This window comes from Rattus norvegicus, chromosome 5 (genome assembly GCF_021556685.1).
Source record: "Rattus norvegicus strain SHRSP/BbbUtx chromosome 5, alternate assembly SHRSP_T2T, whole genome shotgun sequence".
Lineage (NCBI taxonomy): Eukaryota > Metazoa > Chordata > Mammalia > Rodentia > Muridae > Rattus > Rattus norvegicus.
In genome coordinates this window covers 141,642,824-141,663,048 of record NC_141538.1, presented here as the reverse complement: position 1 = coordinate 141,663,048, position 20,225 = coordinate 141,642,824, and the positions used below count along the sequence as shown (strand labels likewise).

The 20,225-nt window shown below is 43.6% G+C and overlaps 1 protein-coding gene across 21 annotated transcripts in view; it reads left to right on the top strand.

The window, feature by feature from the left end:
• The window catches only part of Macf1 (microtubule-actin crosslinking factor 1), a 325,822-nt gene that overhangs the window by 303,822 nt on the left and 1,775 nt on the right, over positions 1-20,225 (top strand). For 12 of the 21 annotated variants that reach the window (XM_087549955.1, XM_087549954.1, XM_087549950.1 and 9 more), the window contains 11 exons: positions 462-650; positions 1,633-1,753; positions 2,408-2,571; positions 4,298-4,460; positions 5,330-5,484; positions 6,573-6,647; positions 8,140-8,157; positions 11,102-11,219; positions 16,463-16,674; positions 17,148-17,258; positions 19,636-19,765. In XM_087549955.1, coding sequence (XP_087406081.1) covers positions 462-650; positions 1,633-1,753; positions 2,408-2,571; positions 4,298-4,460; positions 5,330-5,484; positions 6,573-6,647; positions 8,140-8,157; positions 11,102-11,219; positions 16,463-16,674; positions 17,148-17,258; positions 19,636-19,765 — 1,456 coding nt within the window. 21 annotated transcript variants of the gene reach the window in all.

The window sequence follows — 20,225 nt, the reverse complement described above, 5'->3', positions numbered from 1 at the left end:
ATGGCCAGTGTAAGGTCAGCGTGCTGAGGTGATGGCCAGTGTAATGTCAGCGTGCTGAGGTGATGGCCAGTGTAATGTCAGGTGCTGAGGTGATGGCCAGTGTAATGTCAGCGTGCTGAGGTGATGGCCAGTGTAATGTCAGCGTGCTGAGGTGATGGCCAGTGTAATGTCAGCGTGCTGAGGTGATGGCCAGTGTAAGGTCAGCGTGCTGAGGTGCAAGCAAATTAGTTGCTTCTGCAGACATCTTGTGTTCTAATTCCTTCCTTCCTGAGAAGCTTGTTTAATGTGCTAGCTGTGCTTGTTCTTGAACTTTGCCAGCTGAAGACAGAGAGGAATCTTGTGGCTGCTTAAGTTGGACTCTCCTCTGAGTAAAGTTATGTGATCAGATAAAATAGAGCTTTGAAACAAACAAGCAAAAGATGTACTTTTCTGAAAGGCATCACGGTGTCTTTCTCCCCAAGGTTCTGACATGGGCAAAGCAGCACCAGCAGCGCCTGGAAACAGCTCTGTCAGAACTGGTGGCTAATGCCGAGCTCCTGGAAGAACTTCTGGCGTGGATCCAGTGGGCCGAGACCACCCTAATCCAGCGGGATCAGGAGCCTATCCCTCAGAACATAGACAGAGTTAAAGCTCTTATCACCGAGCATCAGGTACCTGCTCCTCTGTGTCCTGTGTGTCCTGAACCTCATGCCCTTTACCTGGGAATCCCTTTATCCTTACTACAGCATTACTGTATCGTTACTGTAGACTTACCAGCAGCTCTGCGTATCAGTTCTCATGAGTTAGAAATCCAGGCGTGGGGCAGCATCTTAGAGTCTTATCATGCAGAAGTCACAGTTCATTTCCTTGCATTTGTAGGATTGTAGACTGTTCTCTCTCACTAAGGCCATGGACCACTCACTGTATTTTCAAAGCCATTAGCAAAAGCAGTTCAAAGTCTTAGAAGGTGAAGTGTAACCCAGGGAATAGCCATTCAGTTTCACTGCAGTTCAGAAACCTGACCTTCGCTGGAGCCAAAAGCCTATTGGCCTGACAGCATTTTATCACAGCAACAGGAAAAGTAAATGAGAGAATTCCCTAGCCCATCTCCTGCCACTGCTTTCACACTCAAGGAAGAATGATTCCTCTCACGCATGGCGTTTTATCATCTGTCTTTCATGAATCAAAATCCTCCACTTGCCCCCATTGCTCTCAACAGTAAAATCCTGCTCCCTTGGCTGGACACAGGCCTCTCCTGCTTGCCCCTCTAGCCCCACTTCTTGCTGACCCTTTGATTATACATTCTATTCGGTGAATGGAGTGAAGAGTCCTGGTCCTCAGCACAGTCAGGCTTCCTTGTTCTACCAGAGCTGTCCTTCCCAGTTCTTGAGTTCTTTATCTGTCACCTCTCTTTTTTCTTAATGCGTGTGGGGTATTTGAATCCAGGGCTTGCATATATTCAGCAAATGCTTCACCATCAGGTTATACTCCCAACCCGGTTTAATCTTTTTCTTAAAGGGGTTAGAAATTACACAGAGCAGAGCAGTCTCTCACTTGGCCAGTTTGCCATGGGCTTGGCCTTTGTTAGTGAGAACTTTCTATTGTAGACCAAGAAAATTCTAAATTTTTGTTCCTAATTTTTATATTTAACAGTCATTTATGGAGGAGATGACACGCAAACAACCTGATGTGGACCGGGTCACCAAGACATATAAGAGGAAGAATATAGAACCCACCCATGCTCCTTTCATCGAGAAATCCCGCAGTGGTAGCAGTATGTTTCCAGCCCCACTAGTCTAGGTTGCTTCCTTCCTGCTAATTGCAGATGGAAATTCACAAAGTGCCATCATGAGAATTGTGTTTAATTTCCCAAATCATACTGACTCTCAACCACAATCATTCCTTTTGAAACTTTACTTTTCGAACAAGGACTAGTATATTTTATATATGGGGGGAATTAATATGAAGCTACAAGGTGGTAAAATTTTCTGTTATGTAGCAGTGACCTTTGCATCGTGTCTGCCTTGCGCTAGTCTAGTTGTAGGATAATTCCTTGGGGAATCCACTGCTGGGTTTGTGTTGCTATGTCTTCACGTCACTAAGGCAGAGGTGACTGGATATGTGTAGGAGCTGGGTACACATGTGCTTGGCTGGCTGGGAAGAGAGGCAGTAGTTTCTGAATCAGTATGCCTCTGTATTAGAATGTTGCCATTCCTGTGTTTCTTCTCAGTTAGCAAATGGATATCAGTGTAAGAATCTAGTTCATGTATATAGCTTTCTTGATTTTTGAGACGGAACCTCATATATCATAGGCCAGCCTCAAGCTCAGTATACAGCCAAGGTAGCCTGGAATGTACAGCCATTTCTTTTGCAAATGTGGCAAAGCCAGCATTCCTAATGTGATTATTCCTGTGTTGTGACTATTTAGGAAAGTCCTTGAATCAACCCACACCTCCACCCATGCCAATCCTCTCACAGTCTGAAGCAAAAAACCCACGAATCAACCAGCTCTCTGCCCGCTGGCAGCAAGTATGGCTGTTAGCCCTGGAGCGCCAGCGGAAGCTGAACGATGCCTTGGATAGACTGGAGGAGGTAATGCCCCACCAAGTGGCCTTCAAGTAGTTTTTGATTTAATCAAAACACAGTCTTTAAAGCCCTCTTAGTTTGACCTGTCTACTTTTATCTTCTTCAGAGGTAAAACCAGTCCTTCACTCATTCATACCCCTTCTTTCAAGCCCCTGAATAAGAAAAGATAGATATTTTAAGAAAGCACTCAAAGGGGGTTGGGGATTTAGCTCAGTGGTAGAGCGCTTGCCTAGGAAGTGCAAGGCCCTGGGTTCGGTTCCCAGCTCCGAAAAAAAAAGAACCAAAAAAAAAAAAAAAGAAAGCACTCAAAGGAGGCTATACCATCTGGTTGTATAAAACCATAAATCAGACATTCAAGGGGGAAGCCAGGGGTCTGCTCTTCCTCAACAGCTTGCTCTGATTGAATTTCAGAAACAAAACTTCAGGAAGTTGCTATTTATATAAAAGGGAAACCAGGTGGTGGTGGCACACACTTTTAATCCCAGTACTCAGGAGGCAGAGACAGGAGGATCTCTGAGTTTGAAGCCAGCTTGGTCTACAGAGGACAACCAGGGCTATTTCAAAAAAAAATATATATATATATATTATGAAGAGATACATAGATAAAATAGGTATGTTACAGTTATTTTTTTTGAGAGAGAGATGGTTTTTTTGTGTAGCAGAACCCTGGCTGTCCTGGAACTCCCTCTGTAGACCAATCTGGCCTTGAACTCATAGAGACCCCCCATCTGCTTCTGCCTCCCAAGAGCTGGGATTAAAGGTTTGTGCAATCACACCCAGCAAAACCAACTTTTTATGTTCTTGTTTCTTTATTAGTCTTCAGTAGATCATGAAAAGCAAGACAGTTGTGAAGTATCATTATTTAAGATATATGGTACTGTGCCTCCTCCTTCCTAACACAGGCATCTAATATCTTTTATATTCTTTTATTTGTGCATATCAAAGCAGCTATGCCCGGAAGTGAGTGTTCTTTGTTTTTGTTGTTACTTCCGTAGGTCAGTTGCATTTTAAGCACATTGGTTCTTGCTGCCTTCTCCCCTCCCGTCCCCCAATTCCTTCCAACTTTCGAGTTTGAAAGACCAAAGGGGAAAACGTTGAGCTGTTAAATCATTCTGAGTGTGAATTACTACCATGGTTCAAGTACCTAAAAACCCCTTTGTACAGGCCTGCTTTCTACCAGTGAGCTGGTTAATACAGATGTTGGGTGAGCATTTGCTCCCTCTGGTAAGATTCCAAAGAAACATGCTTGGATGTAGGGTCTATTCTAATGCTTTCCATCTCAGTCCTTAAGATCTCAGAAGAAGATGGGAAACATGAGCTTTGTGACATGGGTCCTGTGTGTATTTATAGTGCCTGACCATACAGCATAAAAGAGGGTACTGAGACCTTCCCTTTGACAAAGAATCCATCCCTTACATCTAAGTAGATGTTCCTTGGAGAAGTCCAAAGAGAAAGCAAGACTGGCTTTCCCTGTTTTTGTTCTGTGTGCGCCTTATCTTCCAGAGTTGTTTTCAGTTACTGTCTCTCCTGCTCCTCCTTACATCGTGGCTTGTTTTAAACAACCATGGCTTTAAGTGAAGGAGGCAGATTGTGCCTTCACAAGTGAGACAACATGTAGATAGCATTGTTGGTGCCCCCAGAAGGCCTGCATGGCTTTACTGACTGACTGAGAAGTTAAATATGTTCTGGGTTCAAAACAGCAGGATTTACTGGCATCTCTGACTTCTTCTAGTTGAAGGAATTTGCCAACTTTGACTTTGATGTCTGGAGGAAAAAGTATATGCGTTGGATGAATCACAAAAAGTCTCGAGTCATGGATTTCTTCCGGCGTATTGACAAGGACCAGGATGGGAAAATAACACGTCAGGAGTTTATCGATGGCATTTTAGCATCTAGTAAGTTCATTTTTATTCTACACAAAGGTCACACCTGGATTCCTCATACTTGATAGAAATTATAATGTTCTGACAAAGTAGTCTTTCTGAGGTAAGACCTGGAGAACCTCCCTACTGAATGTAATCTGCAGTTTTCATGGATGGCAGAATCTCATTTCACCAGGAAGAAAAGAGTTCAAACATGACTGTAAAGTCGGCAGGACAGGATGCTATTCCAGAGCAACAGTGTTTGAGACCAAGACATCATTCAACACATCCAACAATGTTGGCATAAACAAATGTTGAGTGATAATTGTATAGATGGTTGCAATATTGATTATATTTTTTACTGTATCTGAAGTCTGATTTTTTATCTTTTTTTTTTCTTTTTTCTTTTTTATTTTCGGAGCTGGGGACTGAACCCAGGGCCTTGCGCTTGCTAGGCAAGCGCTCTACCACTGAGCTAAATCCTCAACCCCTCTTTTTTTATCTTTTTAAAGTTAGATTTATTCACTATATTTTGTGTACGAGGGTTTGTTTGTTTGTTTGTTTGTTTGTTTTTTGCCTATGTGTTTATATGCTTGAATACCCTTGGAAGTCAGAAGAGGGCACTGGGTCCCCAGGATCTGCAGTTGTAAATGAATGTGAACCACCATTGGGTGGGAACTGGACCGTGTCCTCTACAACTGAAGCTGGTATTCTTACCCACTCAGCCAATGATTTGTATATTTAAAATTTATTTTCTCCTGAATTTTCCAGACTAGATATGTGTTGTTTTTTAGGAAAAGGAAAACAAGATATAATTCTTTTTTTTTTTTTTTGGTTAGTTTGTATAATTTCCAACCAGCCATATCTATTTCAATGTTTCAAATTGTGTTTTCTTTTCCCAGAGTTCCCTACCACCAAGTTAGAGATGACAGCTGTGGCTGACATTTTTGACAGAGATGGGGATGGCTACATTGACTACTATGAATTTGTGGCTGCCTTACATCCCAACAAGGATGCCTATCGACCAACAACTGATGCAGATAAGATTGAGGATGAGGTACATATGGGGAGTTTAGAGCAGAGTATTTTAACTGTAGCTTTATACTGCCTGAGTGTGGATGTGTGGATCATCTTGGGTAGCAATCGCTTAGAGTTAATGTTCCAGGTTAGCCTTTGGATGCTGTTTCAACAAGTTCTAGGGGGCCTTTGGCTACTGCGTTCTAGCTTGCTCTAGAGCGTGGGTCCAACTCTAATGCTCATGTCTGAAGTACTGTCCAGTCCATGGAGGGACTTCAGATGCAGCATAAAGGGGTGAACTCTCATGGGGCTGTTGAGGTGGCTCCATGGGTAAAAGTAAGTGCTTGAATCCCTGGAACCACATAAATATGGAGAGAGATTGGTTTCTTGGGAATTTCAGGCTTTTAGGTAGGAATTTTACTCGGTTCATAATTTACTTTTTTGACCATTTGTTTTGATAGATCCATATTAGCACTTTCCTCTAAAGAATTTTGAAACTGGGCTGGAGAGATAGCTCAGTGGTTAAGAGCACTGACTGCTCTTCCAGAGGTCCTGAGTTCAATTCCCAGCACCACATGGTGGCTCACAACCATCTGTAATGGGATCTGATGCCCTCTTCTGTGTGTCTGAAGACAGCTACAGTGTACTTATATATAATAAATAAATCTTTTTTAAAAAAAGAATTTTGACACAATGATGAACTTTTTTTTCATCTGCTATTTTTTTCTCAGTATCTCATATCAAGTAGGGTTATGAATATTTCAAATAAAAGATAAATGCATGTATTAAAAGCTTAAAATGGGTTGGGGATTTAGCTCAGTGGTAGAGTGCTTGCTAAGGCCCTGGGTTCGGTCCCCAGCTCCGAAAAAAAGAACCAGAAAAAAAAAAGCTTAAAATGAACCAGGCATATGCTATTAATCCAGCAACTGAAAGGCAAAAGCAGGCATAGCTCTCTGTTGGGGACAGGCTAGTTTACATAGCAAGAACAGGACAGTCAGAGCCTGAGAGTGAGATCTTGTTTCCAAAAGAAAAAGACAACATGTTTAAAATAATGAATAGCCTTTCTGTTTATATTGTAAAACAAAAAGTCCTTCTCTGCTCTTACACTCTTGCTTTGTCAACTGACAGGTGACAAGACAAGTGGCTCAGTGCAAGTGTGCGAAAAGATTCCAAGTGGAGCAGATTGGCGAGAATAAATATCGGGTAAGCAAGAAAAGCCAACCATTCGTGGAGGTCATTTCCTCCTGTGTCATCCTGGCGCACAGTACAGCAGCTCCTGCTGCCTCCAGAGGCTCAGAACCGTGGGCCTTCATTCGTAGGTGCCAAGTGCCATGCCCTGTGTAGTTCCATCTGGTGGTGGCTTATAGGTGACGTGGTAGAAGACATTTTATAGCCCTCATCTCACTGCTGAGCAAAGACTTTAGGGGCATGAAGGTAAGGTGCCTTTAGAAACGGTTTTATTAGAGGACTTGGGAGGCAGAGTCTGGTATTTTTCCTTTAACCCCAGCACTTGGGAGGCAAAAGCAGAAGAACCTTTGCAAATCCAAGACCAACTCTACTTAGTGAGCTTGTAGTTAACCAAGGCCTATCACAAAAATGTCTCAGATTTTTTTTAAAAAGCAGGAATCAGGATGCTGGGGATGGTTCCGTATGTAATGAATGGTGCTTGCCACCAAGTCTGACAACCTGAGTTCAAGTCCTAGAGCCCCTGTGGTAAAAAAGGAAACATACCCCAAAATTCTCCCCTTGAGTGTTTGTGCACATACATATTTTCTTTTGGGTTTTTTGTTTGTTTTGTTTGATTTTGGTTTTGTTGTTTGTTTTGGGGGGGGGCGTGTTGGGAGTTTTAAATTCTGTTTTAATTTTTTTCCATTTAAAAAAAGAGTGGTTTATCCACAAGAACTGGTCATTGTGAGCCTAAATGGTTCCCATGCTTATAGAAGAGTATGTGTCAAAGCCCCAACATGTTGGTGTTCCTGTGCTGAGCTGGGCTCCAGCTGGGACCTACATGCACTGGAGAGCAGGTTCAATGATCTTCCCTGGGAAGACTTGTTAAGTATGACCAGAAATAACAGGAAACTCAGATTCTCAGATTCTAGCTCTTCTTGGGACTAGAGTCAGGGATGTAGTAAAGACATAAACCAGGACTCCTAAACTATATTCATCAGCTTGTCACGGGACCCTGAAATTTTAAGAAGAAACTCTGTAATTAGCAAGGAATATTTAAAGATGGCCATCTTGTGTTGGAGCATAGGAATCTCCAGGTTTCATTAGGAACTCGAGACTATTTCTGGGCTCAAGCCGTAGCTCAGTAAGGAAGTGCATGCATAGCGTGTATAAAACCCTGGGCTTAAGACTAGCACCGAGGCAGCAGGTCCTCCGCGTACCCCAAATCCATGTTCGTAGCTGAAGAGGGCAGGGTGATCCTGCCTCTTACCAACCAGAGCCCTTACTAAGCTCCAGGTAGTTCTGTGTTCATGCTGGGTTTTTGTTTTCTTGTGTTTGTTTATGAGTGAGATGGGTTGACAAAAGAAGCACAAGATGGAGAATTCAGGCTTTGTAAGACCATCATCCCAGTAAGAATGTGGTCTGTGTGAACTTAGACTAAGAATGTGATAAAATTGTTGTTTCTTAGTTTTAATTTGACAAAAATGTTCTCTTTTTTCCCTGCATCCTCTATTCTTATTGTCTATAGTTCTTCCTCGGCAATCAGGTACAGTGTGCCTTGCAATGTCCTTCTTGGTGGATGTGGTCTTTGTAGCTCATGTTGCCTGTTCTTTGCTTTGGGGAAAGGACACAATTGGAAGCATGCCTGGGTCACATCTGGTTGTCTTACCAAGTGGAGAAACTACTAGCAGACTTTTATTACAAAGCTGTCTTATCAGCAAAAAGATACAGTTTTGTATTATAAAAAAAACCAACAAAATGAAATTTGCCATTCCAAATTGTGCTAGCTAAGGCGATGATGTCACACGGTACTGAGTTATAACTGTTATGACTCAAGAGAAAATCGAGGCTCTGATATCAGCCCATTTCACCTGGAAAGACACATCTTTATTCGGGGTCAGAATACCATTGGCATAATTCTGTTTCATCACCAGTCTTTTAATAGTTAATACAAATTTTGTAATGTATACTTGAGTCAGAAACCCTGAACAATCTTAATATTATCCAAGTACTAACTTAATAGATAGAGGTATTTACAAAGATGCCTGAGAAGTACAGACAGCATATTGATTTCTGCCTAACACTTTCAGAATATAACAGCCAGTCAAAATGAAATGTGCTCAAATTAGAGGGAAGTCTTGACTCCACTTGGTAACTCTAACCTTTGAGATCTCTTGAGGGTTCTTGGGTGCTGTCTCTCAAATATAGAAGAAAGTTGCATGAGTAAAATCAATCTGTCTGTCAGGAGGTTAGAAACGCAGAGTTAATTGAAGTCCTCAATCAGTGTTAAACCTTAGCTACTTCAGTAATAACCGAGGTAATATTCTGGGCCAATGGGAAGAACAAAAGCTAGGAAAACATAAAGCTGAGGACAGTCAAGTTGGCTTTAAGTAAACCACCACCAGCTGTGCATGGTACCTTCCTCACACCCGTGCTACTTGGGAGGCAAGTTTGAAGCCACCTTTGGAAACTTAACAAGTCCCTGTGTTAATTTTTGAAAATAAAAATAAAAAGGCTAATAGTGTATCTTAGTGATCGAGTGCTTGCTTGACACATCCCTAGAGTCTGTTCCCAATATTACAACTGTTCAATGATGATGACTATAGTCAAGTGCCCAGCATGCCTACCTCCTGATGACTGCACTTCCTGGGGTCCCTTTGATGGGGCACTAACACCCTCCTCCACTGCTCCATTAACCTGGGGAAGACTTGATGAATTATTCTAATAGTGTGAGTAGAATTGTTAAGTCCATTTTTTATATGTAGTGTTGGAGGCCTCAGAAATCATATGTCACACTCATGCAGCTAATGTCCTAAGAACCTAGGTTCCTGTGAGCAAAGGGAACAATGGCTGTCAAAACTCTGCCTCAGTTCTCTGTGGCTCTTCCACAGCCTAAGCTATGGAGCCCCACCACCACCACCACCACCACCACCACCACCACCACCACCACCACCACCACCACCACCACCACCACCTGGAGTGCCTCCTTTGGATTTCTGCAGCTCAATGAAAACATAGTAGAATCTTTCAGACAGCTTTGGGGAGATATGAAGGAAAAGCAACCATAAGATCAGTAGATTACAAACAGTAAGGTGTGGTATTCTAAGAAAGTAACCTAGACCACTCTTTCCTTTTTGACTCTGGGAGACACACAGGCGCATAGCCTTTCTATGTTTCACCTATCCAGAGAAAACCCAAAATAGTGACTCAGGTCACTAGTGACGCACCAGTCATCCCCAGAATCTGTTTCCTCCCTCCAGGCAGGGAGTAGCTTCCTTCCCAGAAAGTTCCTTTCCTTACAGCTGGGAGAAGTGCTAATACCGCTCCACCGTGTGTCAGTCTGGCCACGTTGTGTAGACATGTAAGTGCTGTAGGAGACAGATCGTGTAAAGCTGTTGAATTTTTGAAGTGAATGGAAAGGGAAGAGGAAGCACCTTCCAGACTTCTTCCTAGGCACACAGTGCGTCTGAGTCAGGTCAGGAAGAAATAACCAATGTTTACCATTACTTAGGAGGACAACTGTGTATCCTCCTCAGACATCCTTTCTTGCAAATCCAGTTTTTCTCCCTGTTTCAAAGTTAAGATTCTCCTATAACTTTGAAAATCCTAATTAAATGGTTAAGTCCTTTTTACCTCCCTGCCCCAACCATTCTTCTTAATAACTTTAGGCGTTCCATTTCTTTAATGTCTGGTTTGAGTTTGTTTTGGAATCTTGGTGTGTTTCTCTGTCGTAGCCTCCTCATTTGGAAAGGACAGTTTATACAAAGGGAAGCTCCATCTGTCAAGGTAGAACTAGGAAGTGGGCAGTTAGGACTAGAGACAACAAAAAGCTCATCTTATTTGTCCTAAGGTCCAGAATACTTATTGAACTGTTTCTAATCATGATAAGAGATTAAAATTTCTGTTTCTTCAACTAAATTTTAATTCTGTCTAATCATTTGTTCACTTGACTTTTCCTTTTGGTGACATCACAATCATTTAGGGGTACTTCTAAGGACCGGATGAAGAGACTCACAATTTTCCCTAAGCTTGTAAAGCTAGGAATAAGGATGCTTCCTTCGCAAGAGTTTCTTTAATGCTTTAGTGTTCGCTAGGATCCATTTAACCCTCCAGCACACTGTATTCAGAAGTTGAGCCCTCTCTTTAAGGAGATAAACATAGCAGTGCAGCCTGCTCCCTGGGGTGGAATCTTAGCAGAATCCAAGTGAACAAATCCAAGCCCATCTTCCCTCCTTTACCCTTGGTACAGGAGTCAGGGTGTGGCCACTGGGAGCTAACTTTACCCCAGCAGAAAGATTTTACAACATTGCTTCATAGCTTAGTCTTTCTGCTTTTCTATTTGCTAACGTTTTTGTGATAGTGTAAAATACAAAATTGAGTTCAGAACTCTTCCTAATATTATGTAATTCCTGAATACAGTCTGCTTTCTAGGGGTTTGGGGTTATAAGCGCTAAGGTGCTCTCATTAACTGAGTATCCCCTTGATTCCAGTTTGGAGATTCTCAGCAGTTGCGGCTGGTCCGTATTCTGCGCAGCACTGTGATGGTCCGCGTTGGTGGAGGATGGATGGCCCTGGATGAGTTTCTAGTGAAAAACGATCCCTGCCGAGGTAAGGAAGCACCTGCCCATGGGTAACACGTCTTTCTGAGTTTTGTCTTGTTAAGGTATTAAATATCATCCCACTCATCCCAGATTAGGACCCAGGGTTTCAGGTACAAAAATCTGAAGAAGCTGATGCTGTCAGGAAAGAATGAAGAAATAAGAATTAAGAATTTTTTGGTGTCTCTAGGCTCTCACATTTTGGGAGGTAGAGGCAGGAGATGAGTTCAGAGTCATCCTCAGGTTCATAGCAAGTTCAAGGCTAGAATGAAACCCTGTCTCCAAAACAGAAAAGGAATGTATTGGTGTGACTACATTTAGGGTGTGACATTAGTACTAACCTAGACCCCGAAGCCTTGTGTATACTTTGACGTTCCTCTTTCGTGGAGCCTAGGAGCGTGCTAAGCCCTGCCCATGCATAGGAATAGTGACTGTTCTAAGAGAGGGGAAGCTAATGGACATACGCCACCACCCCAGGCAACAGAAAACCACCAGCTTGGCTTGAGCAGATAGTAGTTACAGCTGCAGCAGGGGACAAATGGCCAAATCCCAGCTGCTGCATCCTGCCCAGCCATATCCACTCCCTTCTCCTGTCAGGAGAGCTGCATGTGGGTACACAGGAGGCCCAGCTGTCTTGTCTTCTTCCTTGACTAGGTTCTGTGGTTCCTGCTGTCTCTGTCTTTGTGTTTACATCTTTTTTATTCCAGTTCATCATCCTGGGAGTAAAATAAAGCGCTCTGATTCCAGCTCTTCAATTTCCAGTCAGTCTCCCATAGGTTGGCTTTTATGCTTTGTCCCTCTTCCCCTACACCCCGGTACTCTGAGAATGGCTTTGCTTAAACTGTAACATCTTGGCTCTGATATCTGCTGCCTTAGTGAATGCTCAAAATAGCCAAATCAGTGCTTTTCCAACAACTCCAGGTTGACAGGGTATAAAATGTTTCTATTGAGATGATATCCACAGAATTTGAATACTGCTTAATAATTACCTCTGCATAAGCACTTTAAAAATAACACATTTGCATCTCCTATCCAGCTTATGAGGTATAGATTCTGTTATCTCTATTTTATAGAGGAGGAACTTGAGGTATGGAAATTTAAATAACTTAAAGGGATGGCCATGGTTGAAGTCAGAACAGCTAGGCTCTTAATCGGGTGGTCCTGACCACCACCCTGTATGTGGTTTTTATTATTCTGAAGGATTAGAGAAACCCAAAGGGTGTATAGTTCTCACTGGGTGCTGGGTATCTACAAATTTAATTCACTCCAGCAAGCCAGAATAATAGCTAAGCAATAATATTTCCCATCAGAAGTGTTGGGGGTTTTGTTTTTTTATAAAGATTTATTTATTTTATTCATATGAGTACACTGTAGCTGTCTTCAGACACACCAGAAGAGGGCATCAGATCTCATTACAGATGGTTGTGAGCCACCATGTGATTGCTGGGAATTAAACTCAGGACAGTTTAGGTTTGACAATACCTTTTCTGATAAATTCTAAAAGGATTTAATTAATTTTAATATTTAATCATATCATGGACCAGTATCATTAATTTAAAAGTCTTTTCACTGTTTTAAATAAGTAGCAATACATATATCATTTTAATCTTTGTAAGAACAACAAAAAAATGTTCTATAAATGTGTTATGGTCCCATTTTTCTTGCTGGGTATCAGGTCAGACTAAGCAACAGCGATGCTGCCTGCATGTGGCATTTATAACCCTTGGTCCCTGCTTGTCTGCTGCCTGCTCTGTTCACAAGTTTATTATGCTGCTGGCTGGTGAGAGCACTGCCTGCTTACCTTACTCTGTAACAATTGGAGCTCCAAGGACATTTGGGAGGGCAACCTCATAGCTATTTTCTGTGGGGCACTGGTAGCCTTCTTCATCCTTCAGAGCAAGGTAAGACTCTCCAACTCTCCAGGATGCCTTGTTAGAGCTCAGCCATCAGCTTCTGTCCATTGGGTGAAATAGAAATCATGGCAGCTTTCAGTAACTGCCGTCAGTGGACTTTCTCGTCTCATGAAAACAGTGCCACAAGTAGACACCTAAGGGCAGTGAGCTGGAGGGACATGAGCATCAAGAAGACAGGTTACTTGCTGGGCCTAGGAGTATTTACCTATAATTCCAGCTATTTAAGGCAAAATCCAGAGGATCAAGAATTGTAGCCTGGGCTACATAGCAAGACCCTTCATCAAAAAATAGATGACATAGATGGATAAAATAATATTCCACTAGGTAGATTTGCTGTTTGTGTAGTTTTCTGATACTGCCAAAGGGTTTTGTTTGTTTCTTCTGTTTCTCTAATTCATGTGTTGCAAAGGAGACCATACGTAATGCTTTAGATGGAGATGAAAACAGTGCTTGCAGGCCTAGGGAGATGAGCTGGATCAGTGTGCAAGCCTGATACCTGGAACCCACCCACGTAGCGGAAGAAGAGACCTAACTCCCAAAGTTGTCCTCTGACTTACACATGCACAAAATAAGTAAATTAATTAAATTTAACTCATGTTCCTGATTTTTTAAAAATGGGTATACCTGTATCTAATGGACCATGTATATTTTAAAGGATTGCTATTTATTTAGTTTCCTGGGGGGAAAAATTGTATATATGTATGTAAAAGGAAGTAACAAATGAATTTATATTAATACTTCTGGGATAGGAAAAATGTAGGGATCTTCATTTATGGAGATTTAAAAGATGGTTTGGGGACTGAAGAAATGACTGGGTCAGCAACAAAGAGTTCCCAGTGCCCACATCAGGAGACTTACAACTGCCCCTTCTGGCTTCTGTGAGCACCAGCACTCATGTACATGTCCTCTCCCTGCCCCCACCACACACACACACACACACACACACACACACACACACACTCCTGTTCACTCACACACTTGCTCACGCTCACACACACACACACACACACACACACACACACACACACTCACTCACTCACTCTTCACATACAGTATAAAATAAAAATAAGAGCCAGAGCTGTTACACAGAGAAACCGGGTCTTGAAAAAAGGACAGACAGACAGACAAGGAGCTGGAGAGCTGGCCCAGCCAGCATTCAAGAGTTGCTTTTACAGAGGACACAGCTGACTGAGTTCCCAGAGCCCCGCCTGGTGACTCCCAGCCACCCATGACTACATTTCTTGGGGACTCTACACCCTCTTCTGAGCTCCAGGCATAGGTACACTGGTGTGTGCACAGACACGCATATGACTTATGACTCTGGGGAGGATGGGGGTGCGAATTTGTGTGCGTATATGTACCCATAGAACCAGAGTTAATTAGAGTCACTTAAGCATAGACATCTTACAGACTGTCACACCACTGAGGTAAATGTCTCTCCCTCCTGCATCAAAACTACTTATAGAAATGTATCCTAAGGAAAAAATCAGATGATTTACAAAAAAATATTTTAGAAGTTGTCCTAGCATTATAGTATTTTTAAAATGTAAACAAATTAGAAGCTCAGCATAGTAAAAGTGAGCAACTGGTCTTCTTGACAGAGGAAGACGGCTGGTGTGCTAAGACTGTAAAAGTCAGAGGATCATGTTGGGATGTTGGGATTTCCGCCCCAGTCATTCCTCTCACTGAACCCGGAGCTTGCTATTTGGGCTAAGACGTCATGGCTTCTGGGGCTCCAAGCGTGGGTCCTCATGCCCATAGAACCATCTCTCCCAAGCCAACTTTCCTATGGTTTTATCCTTTCTGAAATTTTTAAAAAAGGTCCTCTTATGCAGTAGACCTTTAGTCCGCAAATGCCATGGGGTAGTGGAGACAAGCTGGTGTACCTAATGCTATAAAGAGACGGCCAGGGGGGTTGGGGATTTAGCTCAGTGGTAGAGCGCTTGCCTAGCACTCGCAAGGCCCTGGGTTCGGTCCCCAGCTCCGAAAAAAAAAAAAAAAAAAAAAAAAAAGACGGCCAGGGATGCCTTAAATAGAAGAGTCAAGATGGGAGGCAGGCCACCTCTTCTGTAGCTTGACTGGTCTACGTAGGTGCTTCCAATCCCTCTGTCTAATGGGACAGAGATGCTAATGAAGATTGAGCTAGTATATCATGTGGTCATACTCTTTAAATTCTAGTGAGGGAGGGACATAATCTTATCACTCCATGATTACAGTAGTCCTCTTCATTGTGTGTGTTGAGTTAGAATTTTGCTCTTTTTGCCCAAGCTAGTCTCAAACTCAGAGGCTGAAACACCCTCCCTGCCTCAGCCTGTGAAGTGGCTGGCTCATGCTACCACCTGTCTATAGCCCTCTGTAAAATGTTTTACATGTGCTGTCCACAACTTCCAGGGTTTCCTCTTAGGTCCCCTGCTGTTTCTCAGGCAGCTTGTAGAGAAGGAAACCGTTGAGTGCTTATGGAGTCAGGGCTCCGCCCCGCTCTGCCAGATGAACAGGTCACTGCAGAGCATCGTCAGGGAGAGACCAGAGAACCTGCCCCCACAGCAAGCGTTTCTTTAAGCTAGCAGTGTCTTTACACTAACATTTGTTCTGGCTGGGCTTGATATCTCGGACTAAAATCCGTGTTTTATCAGTTCTGCTCTTATAGCTCCAGAAAACCAGGAGCCAGCACTTACTTGGCCTTCAGTGCTGCTCCAGATTCTTCCACTGCCACCCTTTCTCCTACTTGAAGCTGTTCCTTCGACTTCCTACTGCTTTCAGCTTTTTACTTAACAAATTCTCACTCACGGTTTTGTGCATGGTCTTGATCTTTCTCTCTCCCTACATGTTTACTTCTTAGACTGTCCTCATCCTTACCGCCCTGGCTTCCTGAACCTCTCGCTTTAGAATTGTTACTGACAGAGTTCAAATGAAAGCGTCCTGATTTCATTATGTGCTTTTCTCTATGTTATTATCATATACCCTGAAAATTTTCAGTAAAAAGTACACATGTCTATGAGAGAGAAAATAGTTTAAGGTCAGAGGCTTGTGTCCTGTTGCGTCTGTGTCTCTTTGAGCAGCTACAGTTTGCTTACCCCAGGGGATAGCATCAAAACCTGAACATGAATGACAGCAGAGCGGACAGTCCCCTGTTCACAGGCTTGCTTGTTACAGCAAGCTGGGATCTTAGCCAGTGTCTGCTTTGGGTCAGAACAGGACAAAGCTGGTTTTGAAGAATCCATAGGTGGTATAAAACCTATGCACAGCTTACTGTTATCATGGGGTCAAGCAGCTGTATGACCGTCCAAGATACATCTTTAAGATAACTGACATCCGCATGCCTTTGTTCATTCTCTTTTAGCACGGGGCAGAACTAACATAGAACTTAGAGAGAAATTCATCCTGCCAGAAGGGGCATCTCAGGGGATGACTCCATTCCGGTCACGGGGTCGAAGATCCAAACCATCTTCCCGGGCAGCTTCTCCCACCCGCTCCAGCTCAAGTGCTAGTCAGAGTAACCACAGCTGTACGTCCATGCCTTCTTCTCCAGCCACCCCAGCCAGTGGGACCAAGGTATGTGCGACCTCCTTATGTTGCCTTCCCTACTCCCATCTTGGTAGCCTCTGAAAAGACTAGCAAGAAGAAGAACAACCAAAACATAAAGAACAGCTCTACCCAGACCCTCAGGGTGCCCAGATCACCACCTTTGAAGTAATTAGTAAAGTGCCTATTCGGGCTGGTGACATCTGAAGCACTTCTGTCTTCTTACTCCCAGTTGAGGAGTTTGACTTGTCAGACTTAGGGTTACTGGTTTGGAAAGGGCAGGTACTGTCCATGCAGCTGAAGCTGACAGATGAGCTTGCCGCATAGTGGGCTCCACGTGAAAGACGCCCGTCCACCTGCGGCATCTTGCCTCATCGGACTTATGGATATTTTATTTGTTTTCTGTTTAAAATTTAGTGTCTTTTTTTTTTCCCCCAATTTACTCCCCGTTCTGTCCCATCTTCAATTGTTCCTGCCCCTCCCTTTGGATTTCTGTTTCACAGACTCCACTTCAGTTCTCTCGCTGCTATGACAAACCCTGGTTGGTAAACAGTAAAGCTGGCACACATGTCAAGGACAGCCATTGTCCTGACCTCCAGCTACTCAGCCCTGAGGTAGAGTATGGCTTTGCTGAGTGAGACATGGTCACGAAGAGGCCCTCACTCATGCCAAGAACCTGACATGAGCCCGATGTCTCTTCCAACTCTGGGGTGCTTGCTGACACAGCTGATTGATCAAGTTGGTCAAGTGTTTTCAGGAGTTTCTAACTCGGATTTACCAAAATTGGAGATGAATAAGAGATTCCTAAACAAGATTGTTTAACAGCTTTACACGTCTTTAGCATGACATTTGTTCAGGATGCTCAGTCATTCCTGACCATTCACTTGTCGATATTACTTTAATTAGGTCTCTTGGAGTCTCCAAATGTTACCTACACAGACGAGTTATAAACACTTGAAATTAATCTACAGTGCATGTTCACCAATGTCTATGTTTAGGACAAGAGGATGATTTGCCAGACCCCTTCCCAGGGTGGTTGGTGCTGCCACATTGGTTCAAGGCATGGGTGCTTATCTGTTTCAGCCAAGCACAGTTTCCCTACTAGTGACCACTGCTCTGGGGCTCCAGTTCCACCTTTCTTGGTTCCTTGGCCTAGACACCTGGATTTCTGTAGCTTTGATTTGAATGCACATACCAACAGTTAAGCATGTCCAAATGCAGACCAGTGTTAGAGAAAAAACCTAGCCGGTGTCGTGGCACCCCCCTGCATGCAGCGTGTGGGAGACTGAGGCAGTGTGCCGTAACATCCCGGCCACGTGGGCTGTGTATTGAGAGCCAGCCTGTCTCAAAAGAGGAAAAGAACAAAACTGAAACAAAGCCCGGGCAGACAGGCTTGTCCGACAGCAGCATACTTGGCATCTCTCAGCCCCTGCAGGGAACGTCGAGGTCTCAGACCTCTAAGCCCAGTGTTGCCTTCAGTCAGGCAGAGCTTCAGCTGGAGAAACGGCACAGGAGCCAGAGGCAGTGAGTGACTGAGAGCCCAAGACTCAGCTGGCCTTGGCTCTCTTCCTCTGTGACAGAGTGCATCGGATTCTGAGAGATGGGCCTTTCTGTTTTACTGTACAATGTAATCTTTTACTTCAAGTTCTTTACTCATTGATGCCCTGTGGCCAGGCCAGGCCCTAACTTAGAGCCCCAGCCCAGAGGCGCCAGAGCTGTGGACTCAGGCAACAATGCTCAGGGTCAGGGTAGCTCTTGGAACTGGGGCTCCTCCTCCTGGGTGACCAGGAGAGTTCCTGCTTGAGTGGTAATCACTTCCTGTCGCTTGTGCTCTCCTTCATGAAGAAATCCAGCCTGCACAATGAGATAGGCCGCTTTACTCTCCTTCCATATACGCATCTTAAAGGTCCTGGAAAACAGTTTATCCAACTCACTTCAGAGAGACTGGAGTTATAGTCCATCTTTTAAGTAACATTTTAAATCTGACTTTGAAACATTCTTTCTCTACATTAAGTCTATGGAGGTGTAAGCTCCTCCCAGTAACAACAGTCATGAAATGCAATTCCTTCAGGCTAGGACGCTTCTGTGCACTGTTACTGAGCAAGGTCGTATAGTCTGCCGCATGGTTTTAGGTTCTAAGACATGACACAAAAGCTCCTCCCTTTATGAAATTGATGCTTTAATTTGGGACAGATGCAATCAGCAGATATAGATGTCAGGCAATGAAAAATGCTCTCCCTAAACATTGAAAAGCAGGAGCAGAAAGCTTCAAGTGGTACTGAGAAATGAGGCTTCTCTGACAAAAATACCCTCTCAACATGGCCCCTGAAGTGCATGGTCTAAGCCGTACATGTGTTTGGGGAGGAAGGGTACTGTACAGTGACAATGTGGGCTCAGTTCAGAAAACGTAGACAGGACTGCTCTGAGCTGTAGGCCAAACAGCAAGGAGACCCAGACAGTTTGCTGAAGGGAAGGGTATGTGATGGAAATGCAGAGACAAGAGTGGTCCCTCATTTCCTGAGGGAGAATGCATAAAGAGATCTTGGCTACAGTTGTTGCTAGTGCTTAATGGTGGCCGGTGGGTGTTACTTGACTGTGCTAGAGTGCTGCCCCAGCACGTTGGTACTCAGGGGTGTTTGGATTTCTTTTCTTATAACCCATCGCTGTATCCATTTGTAGCCAGAGTAGCTCACCACCAGATCTCAGTTCCTAGGGGAGATGTATCAGCAGGATAACAGCCATTCCACAATCACCATCCTTAAGGGATAAGAGGTGGCAGAAGACACACTGAAGCTTAAAACTTCTTTTTTGAGAATATTTTTAAAAAATTCATGATCAAGGACATTTTGCAAATAAACCTTTGTTTTCCAGGACTTTTTAATTTGCTTTTTCAAATGGTTATCTATAGAAAGCCTTTTAAATAGACAATTCAACTCAATTACACACCTATCAAATTTTATCAACTAATTTTGATCTTTTGTTATTTTTAAGGTTATTTCATCAACAGGCAGCAAGCTGAAAAGACCAACACCAACTTTTCATTCTAGCCGAACATCCCTTGCTGGTGACACCAGCAATAGTTCTTCCCCAGCTTCCACAGGTGCCAAAACTAATCGGGCAGGTAAGTGCCCATGCATGGGCTGAGGGTGGGAGGGATAGCACAGCTGCTTTGAGCTGGGGAGGCATTGGCCTCTCAGGAGCCATTGCTGGAAGAGCACTTAGGGTTGTTGGGCAGCCATTGCTTTTTTCTTGCTACCGTAACAAACTGTCCTCCTACACTAAACACTGAAGCCCTTGTTCTGGATCAGAAATGATCGCAGTTGAGTAAAAGGAAGAAAGGGCCAGCCCTGTGCTGAAGGAAGCTACTGGTTAGTGCCCTGCCCCATTTGCCATGTCTTTTGTGGCTGCTGGTGAACAGGGAAAGTGGAGCTAGCTGACTGCCACTCCTCCTGGGAACCTGAAACTTGTCCCCTCCCCACCTGCACCTCCATTTACCCTCTGTTCACACACACTACCAACATCAGTTCACCCACCTATGCCGTGGCAATTGAGTAGCTTTGAAAGTTGGTCCAGCCGCTAAC